Source organism: Temnothorax americanus, unplaced genomic scaffold, assembly GCF_048541705.1.
Source record: "Temnothorax americanus isolate GAGA-0224 unplaced genomic scaffold, ASM4854170v1 Scaffold8, whole genome shotgun sequence".
Lineage (NCBI taxonomy): Eukaryota > Metazoa > Arthropoda > Insecta > Hymenoptera > Formicidae > Temnothorax > Temnothorax americanus.
This window is the reverse complement of record NW_027509802.1, coordinates 3096763-3117173: the sequence shown is the minus strand read 5'-3', so window position 1 is coordinate 3117173 and position 20411 is coordinate 3096763. Positions and strand designations below refer to the sequence as shown.

Genomic DNA, 20411 nt, shown 5'->3' with positions numbered 1-20411 from the left:
CACGCGACGTGCTCGTGCCGCTCGTGGTTATTGACGCGGAGCGATCGGAGGTACGAGTGTCGCCATCTAAACGACGACACTCGGAAACTCGGAGATTTACACCCCCTTCATGATTAATATAATTATTATTTCATTCATGATTACATTAATTACATTAATATATTTTATTAGATTATATTATTAATTTATTTATTATCTCAATCTATATAGATGTATCCAATTTATAAATATATTTCTATTGAATATTATCGCAGATAATATTCGAGTTGTAAAATTACATTTCCATTATTATTGTTATTATTATTCATGCAAGTGAAAACTATAGGAAAAATGAAGTTTTGCAGTTTTATCTATGAAATACCTGTATCTGTACAATAATAAAACTATAACTGCATAAATTAATCGAAAACCGTCGTATGTACCGTCCGCCGTTAACCTAAAAACCTAACCTCGAAACCTGGCGCATCCAACTGGTGCGCGCACGCAGGCGCAGAGTCCATTCTTCGATTGATATATAAAGACTACGGCACAGTACAAAGGAAACATCTCGGGTGGTTTTCCTGCAGTCACACGGAGTCACGGTGGCAGTGGCACTCGAAACATGGCAGACATCATCGATTGTAACTTTCCTATTTGGGGCCTGCTGCCTAAGAAAGAGACGGGTGTCGCTCAGTTTATCACCAAATATCCGGAGTACGATGGCCGGGGTGTCGTTATCGCGATCCTTGACTCGGGGGTGGACCCCGGGGCCCCGGGTATGCAGGTGAGCGCAGCCAGCGAGGGTGAATAATTCACGAGAGCATTGGTTATTTCGTTCGACACGCCTTCCGCGAAAGCGCTAATTCCTCTCGCCCGAAAGGACTGCCCTTTCCCCGAAATGCGAGTGCGAAGTCTTGGAGCAGTGGTAGACGTAGACTCGATAATGGATATCGTTTCTTGCCTTTTTTCTTTCTTCGTTCCTTACTGGTCCGAGAATGGCCCCCTGTATCTCACCAATTATGTCCTTTGAAAGTTAACAGTCATGCCGCTCGTTTACTCTTGCCCGATACGACGATCCTCTTAATCCCAATGTCACATTATGAGAATTTGTTATTGACCGTCCTATTAACTGTCGGAAAGCTGCCGCACTCTCACGTTATACCATGATCTTTGTCGATATATTATTATATTTGTTCAATAGGTAAATTTTAAAGGTGTATAATTATCATTTTTCTCTTTTACGTACACTGTACTCTCGGTAGCTTTTGTTAAATTTGTATCTTTGTAACAATGTAAAATTTTTTTTGCATAACTTTAATAAGTTTTAATAAAAAAAAATGGATATTATTATCTAGAAATACAATGTATATGGGATTTAGGTGACTTCAGATGGAAAACCAAAAATTATTGAGAGATTTGACTGCAGCGGAGCTGGGGATGTAGATACTAGCAAAGTTGTTCAAGCACCAGACGGATATATAATTGGCCTGACTGGCCGTAAATTAAAGGTATGTTTATACATTTTTCTGTTACTTAGGAAAGATTGAGTTATGTATGAAAAGTCAGTGTATATTTTTTATTCATAACCTGTAATGTAGCTTTTAGAATTTTAAATTGTCAGAAGTATGAGTAAACACAAATAAAAGCCATTGAACTAGCCAGTTTAATATAAAAGTCATAGCTACGTGCAAGATATAAAGATACATATATTGTCATCTCGATTGTCGTATAATTTTAATTATAATGAAATATACTGTTATATTTATTACAAGAGCACGCACGTTATATACGAATTGCAATATTTGATGTTTAGGTTCCATCTAATTGGAATAACCCTAGTGGAGAATATCATATTGGTTTAAAGAATCTGTATTCGTTATATCCTACAAAACTTAAGGAAAGAGTGGTGGCAGAACGTAAGAAGCGTCTTTGGGATGATGGACATAAAACAGCTTTTGCAGAAGCTTCCAGACGATTACAGGTATAATATTTTTATATAATTACGATACAATACACTAATACTTTTTATTTGTTTCCGAAATGAATGATACATCTTTAAAACTTTCCAAACAATCTCACACATAAACCGAAGCATACATATAGGATTGTATGGAGGATCTGTTGATTACGAGTCAGAGTCATTCGTCGTGTCAATGTTAAATCTCTGCTATTAATTATCCATCTCATTTTTTGATGTTTCGAGATTTATCCATTATAAATTTTTAATGCTCTACAATGTCAAGTTGCTATTTTTCCTCTTGATGTACATATAATTTGACGTATCGCAATAATTACTGGAAATCGATAGAAATATCTTTAATTGGCATTATAATTAGAATTTTAGTCCACGTGATCCAAAGATAGGAGTGCCGTGAGCATGTCAAACCATGCAATTAATTGAGGCCACTGTTTCACAATGCGTCACAGTGATCCGTATCTAATGCTATATTTGTATTTGGCAGATTGATCTATTGTAAAGGCATTGATTCCATTATATAATATCTACTTAAGTCTGTTATAAGGGTGTTACATATATATGTAGTATTCTTATTAATTTTGTGATATTTTTATAGTACATAATTTAAATATTAATTTATAAGTGCAACAGGAAAAATATTTAAAAATGTAAGAAATTGAAGATATATGAAAGTATATTATCAATGTAGAAAAATTTTTTAGAATTAAAAATATGTTTTATATGTCGAATTAAATTATTATAAGCAGAAATTTTGTATTATTGTTAAAATGTTTATTGTCCTGTTTGTGTATTGTTTATTTACAAATGAAGCGTATTTTTTAATACATTGTTAACTTTTTATTAATAATTAGCTAATTATTAACGGTAAATTATACGATGTGCGTAGGAATTTGAGAGCAAAAATCCACAATTATCGACTTCGGAAGAAAGACTGCAAAAGGAAGAATTTGAAGCTCGAGTTGAAGTATTGAATAATATTGAAAAAAAGTATTGCGATGTAGGACCTACTTACGATTGCGTTGTTTTCCACGATGGTAACATTTGGAGGTAATTCTATTTCGAGTATGTGATAAGCTTAAATCTAAGTTAATTTGCATTATATTTACTTGTTTAATTTGATGCCTATTTTTTCCATGACAGAGCATGTATTGATACATCTGAAGTGGGTAATCTGGAAACTGGTGTTTTTCTTGGTGAATATTCTGTCACGAGAGATTTTGCTCCTCTCACTCAAGAAGACCAGTTAAATATTAGTATTAATATCCACGATGAAGGCAATACATTAGAAATTGTCAGCTTATGTTGTAAGTATGATAAAAAATCGCATTAAAGTTTTGTAAAATTAAATGTCGATTTTTCTATTAAGTTTTTTCTTTCAATTGAATTTTATTATAGCGAGTCATGGAACGCATGTGGCATCAATCGCAGCTGCATATTTCCCTGATAATCCAGAATTGAATGGAGTGGCACCAGGAGCCCAGATTATTTCGCTAACTGTTGGTGATGGACGTATTGGCACAATGGAAACAGGGACTTCCGTTGTACGAGCGATGATCCACATAATGCAACGTAAGGAGAAGATTCGTGTCATAAACATGAGCTACGGAGAACATGCTCATTGGTCAAATACAGGTAGAATAGGAGAATTAATGAACGAAGTTATTGACGAATATGGCGTAACTTGGGTTGCATCTGCTGGCAATCTTGGACCAGCTTTGTGTACCATTGGTAAATATAATAAAATTCTATTATTAGTTCTCTCTTTTTCATGTATACTCTCTGTTGTAGCTTCTTAGAATCAATTTTATTGTCTAATGCAATTTGTATTAATATTATGAATATAAAGTATATTCAAAAAGTTAATATTTTAATGCGTTATGTCTTATATCCAAATACTTTAAAAAATATATAGGAACTCCTCCAGACATCAGTTCAAACAGTATTATTAGCGTTGGTGCTTATGTATCACCTGATATGATGGTAGCTGAATATTCTTTAAGAGAAAAGATGCCAGGCATGCCATATACTTGGTCCTCCCGTGGTCCAATGATAGATGGAGGTGCTGGTGTAACGGTATGTGCACCAGGAGGTGCCATCACCAGCGTTCCAAATTTTACTCTCAGGAAAAGTCAGCTTATGAATGGTACAAGTATGGCAAGTCCACATGTCACTGGGGCAGTTGGTATGTATCAAAATTTTTATTTACATATTGAAACATATCTATAGGTATGATTATAAAAATATTTTTATATCAAATTTCTTTATTTCAGCGGTTCTTATATCGGGTCTTCTTGCCAAGGGTTATTTATACTCTCCTTATAGTATAAAGAGGGCTCTTGAAAATACCGCTCTTTATATACCTAATTTAGATCCATTTGCACAAGGCTCTGGTCTGTTGCAAGTCGAACGTGCATTTGATAATCTCGTCTCGTGTTGTGAGGCTCCCGAAAGAGACGTACGCTTTGCCGTCAATTGCGGTGTTAATAATTCTAAAGGCATTCATATGAGAACAGGTGTAATTGATCGCCCAAAGGATTATGCAATTACGGTTGAACCAGTATTTATAAATAGCGAAAATATAGGTAACATTGCATATAACGATATTTTGCAATTGTCCTTTTTTATTTTATTATCCTGATGTCAGATTTCTCTAGAATAAATAATATATAAAATAATGTCTTTTTGTAGATCCAGCACGCAAAATTGATTTTAATCTGAAGCTAACACTCGTATGTGATGCTTCCTGGGTCCAATTTCCAACACATCTGGATTTGATGCACATGCCTCGTGCTTTCGCTATTAGAATTGAAGCTACTAATTTACCAGAAGGTGTTCATGCCACTAGGTAAAAAAATAAATTTTTTTATGGTATTAAACATTTTAAAATGTTTGCAACAGTTTGTACTTACGACTTTCAGTGTACGAGCATATGACGTAACTAATATCGCGAAAGGACCAGTATTCCAAATTCCGGTAACTGTTGTCCAGCCAATGACAATACCGAAGACTGCACTTCTGCCAGACTTAACATATACAAGTGTTTTATTTAAACCAAATACAATTCAGCGTCATTTTATTCTTGTTCCAGAAGATGCTACTTGGGCAGGTAGGAGATCATGTATGAAAAAGCATGGCAAGACTGTTTCATCACATGTAATTGTTTAATATAATTTAGATAATGTTATATATAGTATATTTCATGTTTTTTTTTGTTTGAATTAGTTCTCAGATTAAAAAGCACAGAAAAGGATAAAACTGGTAGATTTGTGATGCACACTGTTCAATTAAAACCTCGTTTAGCCTGTAAAACTCTTGAAGTTAACAGAATAATCAGCGTGACATCTCAATCAGAAACTGTTCAACCATTTGCTGTTCAGGTATACAAAATTTATATTAAGAATACATAAATACATTTTAAAAAGCTCAATACATTTAGTTTAAGTTTTTATACATTAATGTCATCTTTATTTTTTCAGGGTGGATTAATTTTAGAAGTAGTTATCGCGAAATATTGGGCAAATCTAGGCGATATGTTTATCGATTATTCCATAGAATTTCATGGAATTCACATGATAAATGGTAATCTTACAATGCTGTCTGGAGACGGCATAAATCGCCTTGAATTACGTAGCTCTCTTCGAAATGAAGAAGTTGTACCCAACATCTCTCTAAAAACATCTGTTCAAGTCTTAAAGTACGTTTTATTTAAGATTTGCATCATATCTATAATTACTTTTACATTAATGATTACGAAATACGTTTTACCATGCAACATTATAGGCCTAACGAATCGAAAATTGCTCCTTTACGAGCACGTGATATTATTCCGCCATCGCGACAAATATATGAATTGCAACTAACATATACATTCCACTCGGCAAAATCAACTGAGGTCACACCAAATGCTGCATTGCTTAGTGATTTGTTGTATGAAAGCGAGTATGAAAGTCAAATGTGGATGATTTACGATTGCAACAAACAACTGATAAGTTGTGGAGACGCATATCCATCTAAAGTGAGTTTCTAAAATTATTAAATTAAATATTTAATTAAAACATATTACAAAACGTTATATTAGATTTGTCGTTGAAAAGTATTGTAATATTTTTATATATATAATTAATATATGAAATACACATAATATTTCTTTAATGAAGAAAATATATTTAGGATTGTATATTTTTTACAATAATATAATAATTCCACGATATAAGTACACAACTTAGTGTTTTAATTAACGTATGAAAATAATATTAATCTGTTATAGTATACAATTCACAAATTAGAAAAGGGAGACTACACTTTGAAAATGCATGTACGTCATGAGAAAAAGGATTTATTGGAAAGATTAACAGACATGCCGTTACTTCTGAGTCAGAAGCTTAGTACACCAATTAATTTGGACATTTATGCCAATCAATCGCAAGCTATTATTGGTGGAAAAAAAATGGTTGCTGCATCTATTCCACCTGGTCATATTCTTCCTTTGTATATTGCTCCATTGTCCAACGAAAGCAAGTAAGTGTTTATATTTATATCTGTATATGTAAACTTTTTTTTTTAATATTTGCATTATTGTGTTATAGATATAAATTAGTTTGACATTTATAAATTTCTTGTCGATCATAATGATAGATATAGTTGAATATTTAGTAATTATTTGTATAAGACTAATCTGCAACTCTGAAAGTTATCTATAAAGAAAATTTTATAATTTGAACTGAAAACTTCCAAAATATTTATTTAAAATTTTTTATTGTAACATTTTGTATTAAAAAATTACTGATATACTAATTTATATTATTAAAATCGATTATTTTATATATCAAAGTTTTAACTTAAATATACAAACTTTATCTTTACACACATATTTTTTACATTGTACACATTTGCATCATATTCATTATTGCATATAATTTACATCACGTATATATAGAATTTATGCTATACATTAAAAATATATTATTTATTGATTTGTACCTACTGTGTTAAATCTTTATCGCATACGTTTGATTTTTTTTCATTGATGAACTGTACGCTTAAAATATTCTATGCAAAATTTTATATTTTTTGTATATAAAAATATTTTGTATATAAACTCTTAATAATTTTACGCATTAAAAATTAATATTGCATTCTGGTAGTATGTTTGGTTGAATGTAAAATATTGTTCGACTTTAGTCAGTAATTTTTATTTGATTGCGAGTTAAATACATGAATAATAATATTCATATGAACGTTTTTTATGAAAAAAATATGTATTATACATTTTATGCATATGTATGTATATGCATAAAGAAACGTTTATGAATATTATATTTTTAATATTTTATATATATGTGTAAGATGTTTTTAAATTGATGTCATAAAATTTACATACATTTTCTTTGATCAATTTGGAGTCGTATTTTCCTTAGTAAAAAATGTGTTGGAAATTCTTTTTATATAAATCTTTTTAACGTTAAACATTTTACATTTAATATTGAGTAACTAATTTTCATATTAAAATCTTATTGAAATAAAACGTCTTTAAATAAGGTAGTTTTATTATTTTTTTTTTTGAAACTTGATTCTTAAAAAATTCTTCATTTTTATCTATAAATGTCTATATGCCTATGAATCAATTGTAAATAAGAAAAACTGTGGACACATACATACATACGCATACACGCACACATCCTTGTAAGAAAACATCAATGTTAAATTGATTAAGAAAAATATATATATAAATTCTATGACATTTATTTTTAGAGGTATTTGGTAAAATAATATATTATTTAGTGCTAAAGATGCTACTAAGATAATTTTTTTTTATCTTACATTGCAGCACTGAAAACAAGTGAGTTTATAATACAATTTTTATATATACTTTGCATTTGTAAAAGCTTTAATTAAAATCAAAAACATTTGCTACTCAATTATATGACGACACATTTTTAAATGCATGCTGATAATGTCTATGCTTAATCAAGATATTATACACGAGGTATCAGGATATTGTTTACTGCAAGGAAAGATATACTTATAAAAACATAGGCAAATTTTTTTTCCTATTTTTTATTCTTAAATATTAAACAAATACATCAACATATATCACATGTACATGTATTGAAACAATACACATAGATCAAACTTATATATACAAAAAATTTGCCTACGTACTAAAAAATAAGCTGCTTGCTATTTCTGCTACTTTCAACTAATTTGACATTATCTTTTTTTCAAAAATGTTACAAATTAAAAAAATTTCTTCATAGATTTTATATTTATATTTGTATAACTGTTTTTAAACTTTATTGTCCAATTACTTGTGAATATTTTATTCTACGGGAAATTATTTGATTTCTCATATATATGTTACGCTTTTGAATTGTATGCTAATGTAACATGCCAGTATATTTGATATGAATGGAATGTATTATTTCTTCACGAGAACATTATTTTCTGTTGTATATTATAATTACTGTTCCATTCTTCTTACAGTATTCAACTTGTTTTCTTGTTCTATCTGGCTTTAGCATGTAATACATATAATTAAAAAATCAGAAAATAACAAAACTGCTATGTTTATGATTAAAATATATAATTTTGATCTTAATTAATATACATTAAATATTTTTCTTTTCTTTTTGCAAAGAGTATCCAAATACGCTACCCCTGGTAGTTATCTTCAAGGTACATTGACTTTCTGTAAAGATGATATTGGAAAGAAGGTGGATAGTCATGTATTTAAATACATCATATCTGAGCCTGCCAAGAAAAATGTCAGCCCTACTCCTAAATCTGAGAAAGAGAAAACTACAAAGTGGGATGAATACCAGGAAGCAATAAGAGATATAAAATGCAATTACCTTGCCAAATTTGGTAATCTAACATTTAGATATTTAAATGTTTATATAGATGTACAATAGTACTATCACATATATATTTTTTATCTTTTTTTCCGGTTTATATTCTACCAATAGCACCATCTATAAGTAAGTTGGGTTGAATTTAAGATGTGAACATTTATGTATCCATGTCCTTTTTTTGTACCATATAAGATACATGTGTACCTTTGAGCATGTAATTGCAATTGTTGCATTTATCTAACTTTCTACAGATATTTATATATGTCAAATATGTATCCATGATTACAGTTTTCATTCTTTTACTATATTTGATAAACAGACTATTTACATTAACAGCATATATAATTTATTTGAAAACTCTGACATTTGTTATCATTTAATTATAATATAACAAATCTAACATGAATATCTACATGTATGCAAACGTAGCTTTTAATATATGTGACATTTATTTTCATATATTGTACATTTAATTGAAAATTTTTACGAATTAATACTAATGAAATATGTTCTTGTCATAACAGAACCCGGTGATCACACCAATTCGCTATATGGAGAATTGAAAGGCGCCTTCTCAGATCATTTACCTGTCCACACAGCCATGTTGACATCTTTAGATTCTTCTGAAACACGACGACATATACCACAGAACGATCTTTCAGAAAACGCTATTGTGTTTGCTAATCAAATAATAACAGTTGCTGATTCTGTGATCACAAATATTGATCAAGATAAGTTATTAGCATATTATGGATTGAAAAACGATCAGCGTCCTGATGCGGCTAAAATCAAAGTAACTATGGAAAAGCAAAAGAATAGTTTGATTGAAGGATTAGTGAAGAAAGGTTGCGCATTGGCGCGATTGTATGTACATGGAACAAAAACTGGAGAGGGAGATGGATCTTTTGAACATTTGCTTGAAAGTGTTACACATCACTGGCAAGAAGTACAGAAATTCGCTGAACCTACTGATAATAAGGTAAATAATAATGTTATTTATTAAATATATTATGTTTACTCTCTCTCTCTCTCTCTCTCTCTCTCTCTCTCGAATAAACGATAGATAATTAACAATTAAAATACTATAAAATAATGAGTAAGATTTATTTCTATTTCTCTTCTCTAGGTTATTATTTTATCTTTATGGCATGCGCACATCAATAATCACTATGGACGTTACTTGAAATTATTGACACGCTATTATGAAGAAAAACCACTGCGAGAAATTGATGAAAAGTGCATTGAAATTGCAAAACTTCTGGGATGGGAACATTGGTCACGTCTTCTCACCACAAGTATACCAACACGTTACCCAACTACATATAGATCATTCTGATCACCGGTGAGTATTGTTTATTTTAATCTTAAATTAAAGAAAGTACATGATAATAAATATGATAAATTACAAATAGTTTTTTTACCTCTACCCACTCTTTACAATACATCTACATGATTATTTGTTTGATTAAAATTTGAAGAAAGTATAATTGGATTTATATAATTGCTACATAATCCTATATCCTATATAATACAAAAAACTATATGTTGCTTTCAGATTTTATGAGGTCAATGTGTGAAAGTATGATATAGACGATTTATGAAAATGATTTCCAACACATCTTTGTAATAACAGTGACAGACAAGAGACATTTTTGTCAAATAAAAGTCAGGTGTAATATACGTTTAGAAAAACACAAATTTATTCATAATAAACTAATGATTTAGAAGACTAACTGATGATTTGCTTAATGGAAGTTAAACATAGAAAAAAATTTGATTAAAATTTTACAGAAGATAAATATAAGTGACATAAATGATAAAATATTTTATTTGTGGAAACTATAATATACTTAATATTATTTTAAAAAAAACTGAAGACTTTAATTTGAATGAGTACTTAATTAAAAACTCAATTTTTTTTATATTGTATTTTACAAAGAACGCTATCAATGACATTTTAAAAATTTGAATTTTTACCAACATTGTGTCATGAAATATCACTTTCTATTACAACACAATGTATCTCATTTAACTTCTACTATATTTCTATTTTTACAGTAAATATTATATGTAAATATATAAATATGTCTTTTGTTTTTATATCCATGAGATATATTTCCACTATTTTGTGTCATCTTGGGCATATACAACGTATATAACGACTAATATTGAATAGACTATTAATTTTATAGTTGTAAAGTGATATATTATTTACATGTCTAACACAGATACTTTTATATCTTATCTAATAAAAAGTACATTATCAAGGAACATATACACGTTCGCTCGCGCGTACATATTGGAAATTGAATTTTATATATTCATTGCTTTTAAATGCTAAAAGAATCATTCATAGAAACAATGCTTTTTTATAACAGATTTAATGATAAAATTTATATCACTTAGAAAAAAATCATTGTTTTGAAACAATCAATTGATTGATATATATATATATATATATATATATATATATATATATATATATATATATATATGTCAATTGTCACTGCAATTAAGTAAGAATGTCATTATAAAGAGAAATTCAATTAATAAAAAATGTGTTATTATATATATAAAGTATAATAAATATTAAATAACAATTTTCTTTTTTATTTATTTTCTCATAATTAGGTAAGATGGGGTTATTTTTTGGAAAACAGATCTTAAAGTACTATATGATGAGAAAATTGTATTGTTTTTCTCATTGCGTAATCATTTACGTAACAAAACCATTAAACAAGTTGTTTTCAGATATCAATTATTATTTTAAAAATACTCTATATAAATAAATTATATTTTTCTCAATCAATCGATTCAATTGTTTGATTTACATCTGCTGAATGCAGCTATTTTTCATCACCACAATTGTTTTTCCTAGTATCTTACATACGAATCGTAACCCAAACTATCGTACAAAATTTTGGCATCCAAAATGTCTTGACACACACACATATATATATATACTATATCAAACCTTTTTATAAAGGACATAAATATGAACACAAAGAGATGTATTTGGCAACAAAATTAATAAGTAATGAGAAATACACGGAATAAGAGGTACTTTTGTAATTATGACTTTACCACCATTATTTAGCTATCACTTCCCGTCATATGTGAAAGAGTGTTTTAATAATGAAGTAGATATATTGTGGTATCATCCTGAATTTACGCAAAGCCGTTATCCACCAGGACAAAAAAGTAATTATACTTTGTTATTTATAACGATATTGAGAATATCCGTATACACCAAGTATCAATAATGCTGATTTTTTGGTATACTGAATAACTCCCAGTAAGTGAAGCTTGTACACTTATATGTTTACTTGTGGCTGTACGAATATCAAGAGGAAATCTATCAATTTATGATATAGAAAATTGTCCGAGATTGAATATTATTATGGCAGAGGCAATGATAGAGGGTAATACAACTCATGCGTGGCTCGTTAAGAAAAGACTTATATCACATCCATACTTGAATACCGAAGATGCTTTAAAACATGGGGGCAAGAGTTTAAACATATTAAAAGAATGGGTACGATAGGAATATTTTAAATAAGTCATATTCTAATATATAAATTTTTATGTGTTTTTTAATTATATATATAATATTCACAGTTAAAAAAATTCTTATTGATTTCCCATCCAGTTGCATTTCTATCTGAATAAATAGAACAATCTTTTGAGTATATATATTTTACATTTAGATAACATAATATAATACCTTTGTCATAGAAGTTCAATATCTTTCACGAGGAGATAGAAACAAGCCTATACAAAAATATAAACACATTTTTATATGAATGGTATAAAGCTCCGAAATTTCATACTTTATTTATGCTGCTTATCACATGCGGACGTACTATATTGTTTATATTTCAAGAGAATACCAGTAAGGTAAGCAATTCGGCTAGAATCGAATTCAATTATACAGGATGATTCTTAATTATATGTCCATATTTAAGTCCATCACATAAATAAATCATCATACATAGTATATTTTTTTATTTTGAGTTGTAAACTTACTTTCTAAAATATTGACATATAATTAATAATTATCCTGTATAAATAAGAGTAAGATCCAAGTTTTATCCACAGGTCACTTTGTTCGATTCGCATAGTCATACTGTCAATGATTTAAATCATGGATTGGTTATAGCTCAGGTAAGTAAATTTGGAAAGATCTATGCTTTAATGAGTACTAAACGACAAAATGTGAACACGAATATTAATTTCTTCTAACTGAAAAAATATATAACGCAGACGACTATTGATAGATTGGAATCATTATGCAACTGGTACATTCAGGATGTATTAAAGAATTGTTACAATACACAAGCTAATAAATACGAGTTAGCTTTCTTATATTCCTCTGATGCCCAATGCAGTGGCCATAATGGGATTTCATGCGAATGTAAAAAATCTTGTAAATTGTAATCATTTTTGAAACTAAATACTAAAAAAAAACGTATTTTATTTCTTATCGACTATAAAGTTACAAAATAAAATAATTATCTTTCTAACTTACACATAAGTAATACGCAAAATATAATTGTACACTTTTAGCAGAACTTTTTATTTAAACACATATGTAGAGATAATATACACAAAAATGTGGTGTATATTTATTCAGCAGTTTGTTTAAACAGACAAACTGAATAGATTAAGACTGATATATTTATTTACATTATGTACAATGTACTTCCTGTTTCTCCTCTAAGTCTGATAAAACAATTTATTGTCTACGCAATGCTAAAACTATTAAGGAAATAATTTATATATCCGAAAATCATAAATTTCGAATGATGGTACGTTCCTCTCTGAATGAGTTTAGCATTGCGTAAACGTACATCCCTGGCGATATGTAACTACATATTACAATAAGTTTATAGTGTTTTATATCGGTTGAGATTTTCTTCCATCGTCTATATTTCACATTATACTTAAAAAATATAATCAAAAAACGCGCGGACGAGACAATTTTATTCGAAAGTTTTTGCTTTATAGCTTTATAATATTATATATATATATATATATATATATATATATATATATATAGCTACAATATTTTGATTTCCTAACGATCTTTTCAATTGGTAATAGTACATAATTTTTTACATTATGACGTCTTTATAATCTTCATACACTTTGTGTAGATAAAAATCTGAATATATTGCTGCTAAATTTTCATGTATGTAGTTACAAGGGATAAATGTCTAACATACAAAATACCTATGACAAACTTGTTGAGAGAATCAAATCTGTAACGACTATATTCACATATGACTTTATATGATAATTTTAATAAACAAAGTTGTGCCATATAATCCAAAATAAAAATTATTATATTAAGTTCGTAAAAAAATTTATATACTATCTCTCTAGATTTCTAGAACAATGTTTATATAATGTTTCATATATATAATCCTTTTCTAACATACACGAGATACGAGAAATAAGTTTCTCTTTTTTTGTTCATTATTATAACCTGATTGAATATAAAAAAAATTAATAGAACGATGCCGAAATAGTATAATGGCTAAAATACAGATTTCTTTCTCTTTATACTTTTATGTACATTCTAAGTGTCGCGTAATAGAGTGTCGTAGAATTTATTTAATAACAATTTTCAACAACGCAATTTCTAGAAATTACTATCTACAGGAACGTATCGACTAATTTCTCTTCCAATTTTGCTTCCGATACATTACTTTAAAAGAACGTTGAGAAGTATTCTTTCTTTTTTTTCAATTGCTTGCAAATACTACCGATGGTAGTATGGTTGAGCAACTTTCTGTTATATTCCCACATGTAAATAAACATCCCACACATCATATTACTTTGTACAATATGATCAACTTCAAGGCAATGCTTATTTTCTCTTCGAAGATAAATCAAAAGTCCCAATTACTTTACAAGTGATAATCTTGTATATCCTATTTGGTTAGTAGATTTCACACAAATTGAACTTAATAAATAAGTAAATAACTCGGTTATTTTTTTAAGCACACTCAAAACACATTTCTTTCTTTGCATATTTTAGCAAATGAAATCATATCTACTGAAGCGATATATTGTAAAATGTTGAAAATGCATATTACAGGATGCTGTATAGCGTATACTACGATTCGTTATATTATGTGCATCAATTTGTCTATCGATCACTTTTAAAAGCAAAACGATGTTACGTTATTGGGGAAAAAATATTATTCCACAAAGTAACTTGAAAAATATACCTTTTATAAATGAATAAATAAAATTATCACGTCTGAGAGAATGTTACAAAAAGAAGAAAATCGTTAGAGAGACTGACGAACTCGAGGTTGTGCCCATTCTACAAAATCGTCAATTAATACAGGCCAGGCACCTTCTTCATCATAATTACTCATGTCCAAATTGATCATAAGTGCAAAGTCTAACAGTAAGTTCCACGTGTCTTTTGGAATTGATCTTTTGTGATGTTCCTAGAATACATCAGTTTATTATTTTAAAAAGTAACTTGCCAGAAATAAATTTTAAAAACAATATCCGAAATTTGCTTACCTGTAAGAATTGACACCATAATTGAAGAAATTTAAATTTATCGTCTAATACAATGTTCCAATACGCGATCGCCATATCCAAATCTAAGCCTTTCTGTCCCGCATTTTTTGCATAATTAAATGTGAAATGATAAAAATCCTTGAATTTGAGAGGATCCCTTAAATCATTTTCTAAACTACCTAACCGAGCTTTTAGCTTATCTATACTATCCACACTGAAAATAACAATTATGAAAATAGTCACATTTACATATGTTTCGTAATGAAAAATTAAAGATACGTTAGATTTAATAATCTCTCTTGTAGATATATTTCAAGGAAATTTAATATTTACCCCAAGTCCATCATTCCATTCATAAACTCGTCTTTAGTGAATTCACACTGTGTTTCGGCACGAAATTTCCACGCAATAATTAAAACTAATTTACTCTCAGGACTTAGATTCAAGTCATCAAGAAATTTCATGATGCCATCTGCCGTAATTTTATTGGGTTCGCTCGGATCTATGACAGATAATGATTATAATTTATTTTTTACAATATTTAACACGAATAACATGTACTAATGTTTATTGCAACTGATATCGTCGTGACAATCTTACCTTGGTATTTGCTGTACAATATTTCTAGTTTCTTTTTGTCAACAGAATTTTTCGGTTCTTTGTAATAAGCTTCTGGGTTTTGAAAGTAGTTATCACTTGCCAGATCCAGTTTCCAATCATTTTGGGCTAAACAATATATCGCAGTTTGCTCCCCAGTTTGCGTAAATGTTATAAATTTTTTCACTTTGTCCCTTTGTGAAAATTTTAACTTATGCTGCAACAAAGTGGTATGTAATATTGTACCTTACAAATTTATTTAACTATAAAAGCGGTAAAAGTGAAAGTGACATCAATACACGAGTCTGGATCTTACTGTCACAATTAAATATACTAACAGTATGTTGTATGTACAATCTTAATTTAAACAATTACTTTGGCTCTCCGAACGAGAGTCATTATACGTGCAAAAACTACAGCTCGCGTCATTCAAAAGACGCTTCGGTACGTCGACAGTCTCGCGTCGCGTCAGACGGTGTTTTAAAGCGACCATATTTTTAAAGCGGGAAAAGCGAGGCCCCGCGTCGCCTCTCGCGTCGTCCCGGACGACGAGGCTGACGTTCAGCGTGGAAAACACCATTAAACGTTAATAGCGCGGAGATAGGTTATTCCGACAGCTCATGAAAGCGCGGAAGTCCCGAACGCGGGGACGGGCCTGGTCGACCGATAACGCGACACGAGCGTAATTTTGTTGGCGTACAATCGCGCTTTTCCCGAAAAGCTTACCATTTTCCGGCTAATTTAAGGCCCCCGAAAGCCAAAATATTATTCCCCTCGCACTACGCTTGACATGAACATGCGCATGTCGGCGAGCGAGGGCCTCGGAGTCTCGGAGTCGGGTCGGGAGTCGGGCAGGTTGACGCAGAGTCGCTGAGGTCGCTGAGAGTCGCTGTCAATCGATTGGTAAATCTCCATCAATAGGGTTCGAGTCTCCGCTAAATCGGGTTCGAGTCTCCACTAAATCGAAAATTCAAGTCTTCGCTATAAATTGTTAAGCAGAGAGAAACCTGAGAGCGGAGAGCGGAATATCAAGAGACACGGTAGTGTCTCGCGCCAAGTACACGCGGAGCGAGACCGACCGTGACTCTTTTACGCGACGCGACGGGTTGCGAGTACCCGAGATGTTGAGATCTCGATAACGAGTGAACGGATCAAGTTCTAAGTAGGCTTGATCGATAGCTTGGGGTCCAATTAGGGGGGGGTTTCTCTCATAATATTCCGCTACGTGCCTTACGAGCGGAGATATTGCGACGCAAAGTCCAAATGTGAAAATTTATTTTTAAGATACTCCTCCTCCTAACGCCGCGATCTATCAGAGAAACGTCACTTTCACTTTTTCGACGCTGGCGGCGCAGGTATCGCCAGTTTCGATATCGCGCGCGTATTTCGAAATTAGGTCGATAGACTTATCGGTCAGAGGAAGATTTCTATTTAGGTAAATTAGGTATATATATAATAAATATTGAGTCAACGGAAAAGAAGGTTCTCTACGCTTGGCAGAAAGTGCCGCTAGGGAATTTTTAAGTCGATTCTTATGAATCAAGCTTGAATTTGATGTCTATGTATCCCAGGTTGCCGATGACGAGGTCCAGATAGTGCGCTTTATAGTTTTCGGTATCCAGGTGTAATAATACGTTGAATTCGATGTCTACGTGTCCCAGGTTGCCGATGACGAGGTCCACATAGTGCGCTCCGTAGTTTTTGGTGTCTACGTGTATTAATATCTTGAATTCGATGTCCACGTGTCCCAGGTTGCCGATGACGGGATCCAGATAATGCGCTTCATAGTTTTCGGTGTCCAGGTGTAATAATACGTTGAATTCGATGTCTACGTGTCCCAGGATGCCGATGACGAGGTCCACATAGTGCGCTCCGTAGTTTTTGGTGTCTACGTGTATTAATATCTTGAATTCGATGTCCACGTGTCCCAGGTTGCCGATGACGGGATCCAGATAATGCGCTTCATAGTTTTCGGTGTCCAGGTGTAATCGTACGTTGAATTCGATGTCTAGGTGTCCCAGGTTGCCGATGACGAGGTCCACATAGTGCGCTCCGTAGTTTTCGGTGTCTACGTGTATTAATACCTTGAATTCGATGTCCACGTGTCCCAGGTTGCCGATGACGAGGTCCACATAGTGCGCTTCATAGTTTTCGGTGTCCAGGTGTAATAATACGTTGAATGCGATGTCTACGTGTCCCAGGTTGCCGATGACGAGGTCCACACAGTGCGCTCCGTAGTTTTCGGTGTCTACGTGTATTAATACCTTGAATTCGATGTCCACGTGTCCCAGGTTGCCGATGACGAGGTCCACATAGTGCGCTTCATAGTTTTCGGTGTCCAGGTGTAATAATACGTTGAATGCGATGTCTACGTGTCCCAGGTTGCCGATGACGAGGTCCACACAGTGCGCTCCGTAGTTTTCGGTGTCTACGTGTATTAATACCTTGAATTCGATGTCCACGTGTCCCAGGTTGCCGATGACGAGGTCCACATAGTGCGCTTCATAGTTTTCGGTGTCCAGGTGTAATAATACGTTGAATGCGATGTCTACGTGTCCCAGGTTGCCGATGACGAGGTCCACACAGTGCGCTCCGTAGTTTTCGGTGTCTACGTGTATTAATACCTTGAATTCGATGTCCACATGTCCCAGGTTGCCGATGACGAGGTCCACATAGTGCGCTTCATAGTTTTCGGTGTCCAGGTGTAATAATACGTTGAATGCGATGTCTACGTGTCCCAGGTTGCCGATGACGAGGTCCACACAGTGCGCTCCGTAGTTTTCGGTGTCTACGTGTATTAATACCTTGAATTCGATGTCCACGTGTCCCAGGTTGCCGATGACGAGGTCCACATAGTGCGTTTCGTAGTTTTCGGTGTCCAGGTGTAATAATACGTTGAATGCGATGTCTACGTGTCCCAGGTTGCCGATGACGAGGTCCACACAGTGCGCTCCGTAGTTTTCGGTGTCTACGTGTATTAATACCCTGAATTCGATGTTCACGTATCCCAGGTTGCCAATGACAAGGTCCACATAGTGCGCTCCGTAGTTTTCGGTGTCTACGTGTATTAATATTTTGAATTCGATGTCCACGTATCCCAGGTTGCCGATGACGGGATCCAGATAGTGCGCTTCATAGTTTTCGGTGTCCAGGTGTAATCGTACGTTGAATTCGATGTCTAGGTGTCCCAGGTTGCCGATGACGAGGTCCACATAGTGCGCTCCGTAGTTTTCGGTGTCTACGTGTATTAATACCTTGAATTCGATGTCCACGTGTCCCAGGTTGCCGATGACGAGGTCCACATAGTGCGCTTCATAGTTTTCGGTGTCCAGGTGTAATAATACGTTGAATGCGATGTCTACGTGTCCCAGGTTGCCGATGACGAGGTCCACACAGTGCGCTCCGTAGTTTTCGGTGTCTACGTGTATTAATACCCTGAATTCGATGTTCACGTATCCCAGGTTGCCGATGACAAGGTCCACATAATGCGCTCCGTAGTTTTCGGTGTCCAGGTGTAATAATATGTTGAATTCAATGTTTATGTGTCCCAGGTTGCCGATGACAAGGTCCACATATTGCGCTCCGTAGTTTTCGGTGTCTACGTGTAATAATACCTTGAAATTGATTTCTAGGTGTCCCAGGTTGCTGATGACGAGGTCCACATAGTGCGCTTCATAGTTTTTGGTGTCTAGGTGTATTAATAACTTTAAATCTGAATATGTGCGTTCAGCCGATATTCCGCTAGCTTAGCAATCGTGAGCAGTTGCTCGTTTTTGCTCGTTTCCTCTCTTTTTAATCTAGTAAGTCAAAAAAGAGGAAACGAGCGAAAACGAGCGACTGCTCACGATTGCTAGGCTAGCAAAGTATCGGCTAAACGCACCCAATGTAGGACACGTAGATATCGAATTCGAAATATTAATACATGTAGACACCGAAAACTACGAAGCGCACTATGTGGACCTCGTCATCGGCAACTTGGAACACGTGGCCATCGAATTCACGGTATTAATACACCTGGACACCGAAAACTATAGAGCGCGCTATGTGGACCTCGTCATCGGCAACCTGGGACACCTAAACATTGAATTCAAGCTTGATTCATAAAAATCGACTTAAAATTTCCCTAGCGGCAGAATTAAAATTATGTCATGACATAATAAAAATCGCTGAATTAAAATTATGTCTAGACATAATAAAAATTGGACAAAAATTATGTTTAGACATATTAAAAATTGGATGAATTAAAATTATGTCTGACGTAAAAATAATTATCAAAAATATCGATACCTGAAGATATCGGTACATATACAGTTGCGAACAACATTCAGTAAGACACGCAAATAAAAATAAATAAAGAATTTTACAGTTAACGACTTATTAACATTAATCATGCTTTATTGCGATTATGTTTTATGTTGAAATTGAAAAATATATACAAGGTGTACAACTAAAAGGGTTACAAA

At 32.5% G+C, this 20411-nt stretch overlaps 3 protein-coding genes across 4 annotated transcripts; 2 read left to right on the top strand and 1 right to left on the bottom strand.

Moving 5' to 3' along the window:
• Nucleotides 1–514: 514 nt before the first annotated feature.
• On the top strand, nt 515–11871 carry LOC143907232 (tripeptidyl-peptidase 2-like). Of its 2 annotated transcripts, XM_077423869.1 has the most exons (19): nt 515–763; nt 1359–1487; nt 1793–1960; nt 2844–3004; nt 3098–3261; nt 3353–3685; nt 3870–4139; nt 4228–4539; nt 4646–4802; nt 4876–5063; nt 5180–5334; nt 5434–5651; nt 5738–5972; nt 6225–6475; nt 7785–7796; nt 8595–8821; nt 9333–9787; nt 9935–10150; nt 10364–11871. In XM_077423869.1, the coding sequence occupies exons 1-18, from the start codon at nt 602–604 to the stop codon at nt 10142–10144; spliced, it is 3807 nt and encodes a 1268-aa protein (XP_077279995.1). In that variant the 5' UTR covers nt 515–601; the 3' UTR covers nt 10145–10150; nt 10364–11871. The 2 variants fall into 2 exon arrangements, with proteins under 2 accessions (XP_077279995.1, XP_077279996.1); XM_077423870.1 differs by lacking the exon at nt 7785–7796 and having other exon boundaries at nt 516–763.
• Nucleotides 11872–11882: 11 nt separating this feature from the next.
• On the top strand, nt 11883–13410 carry LOC143907236 (uncharacterized). The gene is made up of 5 exons (XM_077423874.1): nt 11883–12009; nt 12105–12343; nt 12544–12705; nt 12907–12972; nt 13072–13410. The coding sequence occupies exons 1-5, from the start codon at nt 11883–11885 to the stop codon at nt 13243–13245; spliced, it is 768 nt and encodes a 255-aa protein (XP_077280000.1). The 3' UTR covers nt 13246–13410.
• Nucleotides 13411–15008: 1598 nt separating this feature from the next.
• On the bottom strand, nt 15009–16824 carry Sccro (defective in cullin neddylation 1 domain containing SCCRO). The gene is made up of 5 exons (XM_077423873.1): nt 16675–16824; nt 15952–16165; nt 15685–15853; nt 15352–15565; nt 15009–15272 (listed from the first exon to the last, which is right to left on the bottom strand). Exons 1-5 carry the CDS (start codon nt 16675–16677, stop codon nt 15108–15110), a joined length of 765 nt encoding a protein of 254 aa, XP_077279999.1. The 5' UTR covers nt 16678–16824; the 3' UTR covers nt 15009–15107.
• Between the last annotated feature and the right edge of the window lie 3587 nt (nt 16825–20411).